Source organism: Pteropus alecto, unplaced genomic scaffold (assembly GCF_000325575.1).
Source record: "Pteropus alecto unplaced genomic scaffold, ASM32557v1 scaffold8, whole genome shotgun sequence".
NCBI lineage: Eukaryota > Metazoa > Chordata > Mammalia > Chiroptera > Pteropodidae > Pteropus > Pteropus alecto.
The window spans coordinates 15,526,906-15,529,353 of NW_006494609.1; the positions used below are offsets into that span (position 1 = coordinate 15,526,906).

General features: G+C 34.4%; 1 protein-coding gene and 1 pseudogene across 3 annotated transcripts in view; both read right to left on the minus strand.

Moving 5' to 3' along the window:
• Positions 1-2,448, minus strand: part of ATXN3 (ataxin 3) — a 32,038-nt gene that overhangs the window by 21,878 nt on the left and 7,712 nt on the right. For all 3 annotated transcript variants that reach the window (XM_015599687.2, XM_006925534.3, XM_025042108.1), the window contains 2 exons: positions 1,106-1,191; positions 611-677 (listed from right to left, as the gene is read on the minus strand). In XM_015599687.2, the coding sequence (XP_015455173.1) occupies positions 611-677; positions 1,106-1,191 (153 nt within the window). The remainder of the gene's footprint in view (positions 1-610; positions 678-1,105; positions 1,192-2,448) is intronic.
• Positions 1,415-1,533, minus strand: LOC112473839 (annotated as a pseudogene).

Genomic DNA, 2,448 nt, shown 5'->3' on the forward strand with positions numbered 1-2,448 from the left:
GATTCAAAATTAAAAAAAGGACTTTAAATAATTCTGCTTCTAAAATATACGAAGACCACTAGTAATTATTTTTAGAAATAACATATTAGGTACATTTCTTTATCTTAAAAAAGGCCTGCTGAAGACAATTCCATGTCCTTTTTTTTTTTTAAAATGTAATGATTTTTATGTGGATATATGTGTTATGTGGCATTTTTGAATGTGACTAATCTTGTTAAGCTAAAGCAAACATGGTTGAAACTTTTATTCATGCTGAACACTGTTTCAAGCTTTTTGATACTACCATGATAAATACAAAACTATAAATGGAAGTCAGCTGACAGAACATATTTATCACATAAAACACACTTACAGTAACCACGTGTGCATTGTCTTAAAGAGAATTTTTCTTATGATACAGCTAACCTGTATATGGTCATCACATATAAATATATAAGGGAAATTGACATTGTCTTTTAAAAGTAAATTTCTATCTGTCATGATTGAAACCATGGCCCCCATCCGACATTACTATTGAATTTCTTCATCTTTGACTCACTAATCCTTTAAATTTCAGTTGCAAATGGAATGCAGAATGAGAAAAAAGACAGGGAAGAAGAAGAAACATTACCTGTTTTCCTAGTTTTCTAACTGTAAACCAGTGTTCTTTATAATTGCATATAAATGATCTTTCATTTCTAGAAAAGAAAAAAAAATACAGACCCAATATTAAGTTGAAATATTAGAGTTCATAATCCTTTAGTTTCTCTACTGGCAAGTACTATACAAAACCTACAATGATTTAGAATTATGTTTACAGTTAAGTATCACTGATTTTTAAAAATTACTAAACAGAATGAATCTCTCTGCAGATTATCAACGCTCTGCAAAAACGATGGCATCACACAGCATTAAAGGATCAGCTCTGTGCCACCAGACACTGAGCTGCCAGGAAGGGGACATGCTTAGAGGGCATGTGTTCATGGATATCCCCAAAAGGCGAAATAGGGAATGAAATAGAGCACATCAAAATGAAGGCATTCAAAATACATTTGTCTTAAGAAATTATAATTTTAACAATCAAATATAAGAAAAGAAATGTAGGAAAAGCAAAATAAAATCTTACATGGGATCGATCCCAAGCCTCTGATACTCTGGACTGTTGAACAGGATTAGTTCTAAACCCCAAACTTTCAAGGCATTGCTTATAACCTGTGGGGAAAAAAAACTGTAAGTTTTCATGAGCTAAACCATTCAATTCCAAATGTAAGTAGGGTAGCCAGGTTAGTTGTGTAAACAATTGTACTGTTCACACATCAATTTCCCCAGAAAGCTATGGGTCTTTTTTTTGGTTTGTTTTTAGGCGAGGCAACCCTTGGTTGACCTCACAGATTGCAAGGACCTATCAGCTTACAATCCTTTATTATTTTTTTTACACCTACAGCACCTGCTCTTCCTAAGTGGTCTCCCATCCAAGTACTAACCAGGCCTGCCCCTGCTTAGCTTCCGAGATCGGACGGAATTGGACTTTTTCAGAGTGGCATGACCGTAGTCAGAAAGCTATGGTTTTTAATAAGTATATGCAGGTGTATAGATATATCACTAAATCTATAAATAATCTATAAATGTAGCATTAAAAGAGTGCTTTTTCACACTAGGTTTCTGGGATATTCCAGAGAATCATACAATTCTTAGATAAAATTGCCTCAAAAATCCAGATGTATATTCTATCTAGTAAGTGCTATCCTTAAAACCAGTCCACTATACATACATACATACATACATATACATATATACATACATAAATACATATACATATATATACATATGGAAATCTGGCTGCTATGGGTCCTGCTTTAGAAAAATTATATTTCAATTTTATTTGAATTACTATTACCTGATGTCAGTAAATAGTAATAATTATATGTCTATTAAAATGAGCTTTTTCTAGAGTTAAACCGAAGCGTCCATAGATTTTAAACTTCTATTAACATAAGTTTGTAATTAAAAATAACAATAATAACAAAAAATAAACGTGCTTATTTCAAACTGCCTGGGGGAAAAGAAGGGAGATTTCTGAATCACAACCTATCCTCCAAGGCAGCCAAAAAAGAAGCAACTGAACCAGGTAGAAGCACAGACAAGAAAGTGAAAGCAATGAATGAATGTAGTGGGCAAATGGGAATCAGCACCAAGGGCAGCACCCCAGGGCAGCCCCGCAAAAGAAATGGCAAGGGCTGGGCCACCCCGCTGTAGCTGTTACCTGTAGCAGTCCACAGGAAGCAATGAATGGAAATGTTGGTGAATGAGGAGTCCAGAACAATATATGGGGAATGCAAACAAAGAAATCTGCAGAAATAGGTCCCTCAAGAGAGGTTCTGAAAAACTCTGGATATACCTCCCAGGTGTCAAACTGAAAGACCCACAGATAAAATAGTTTCATAAGTAATATAGCTTCCTTTGAATTTT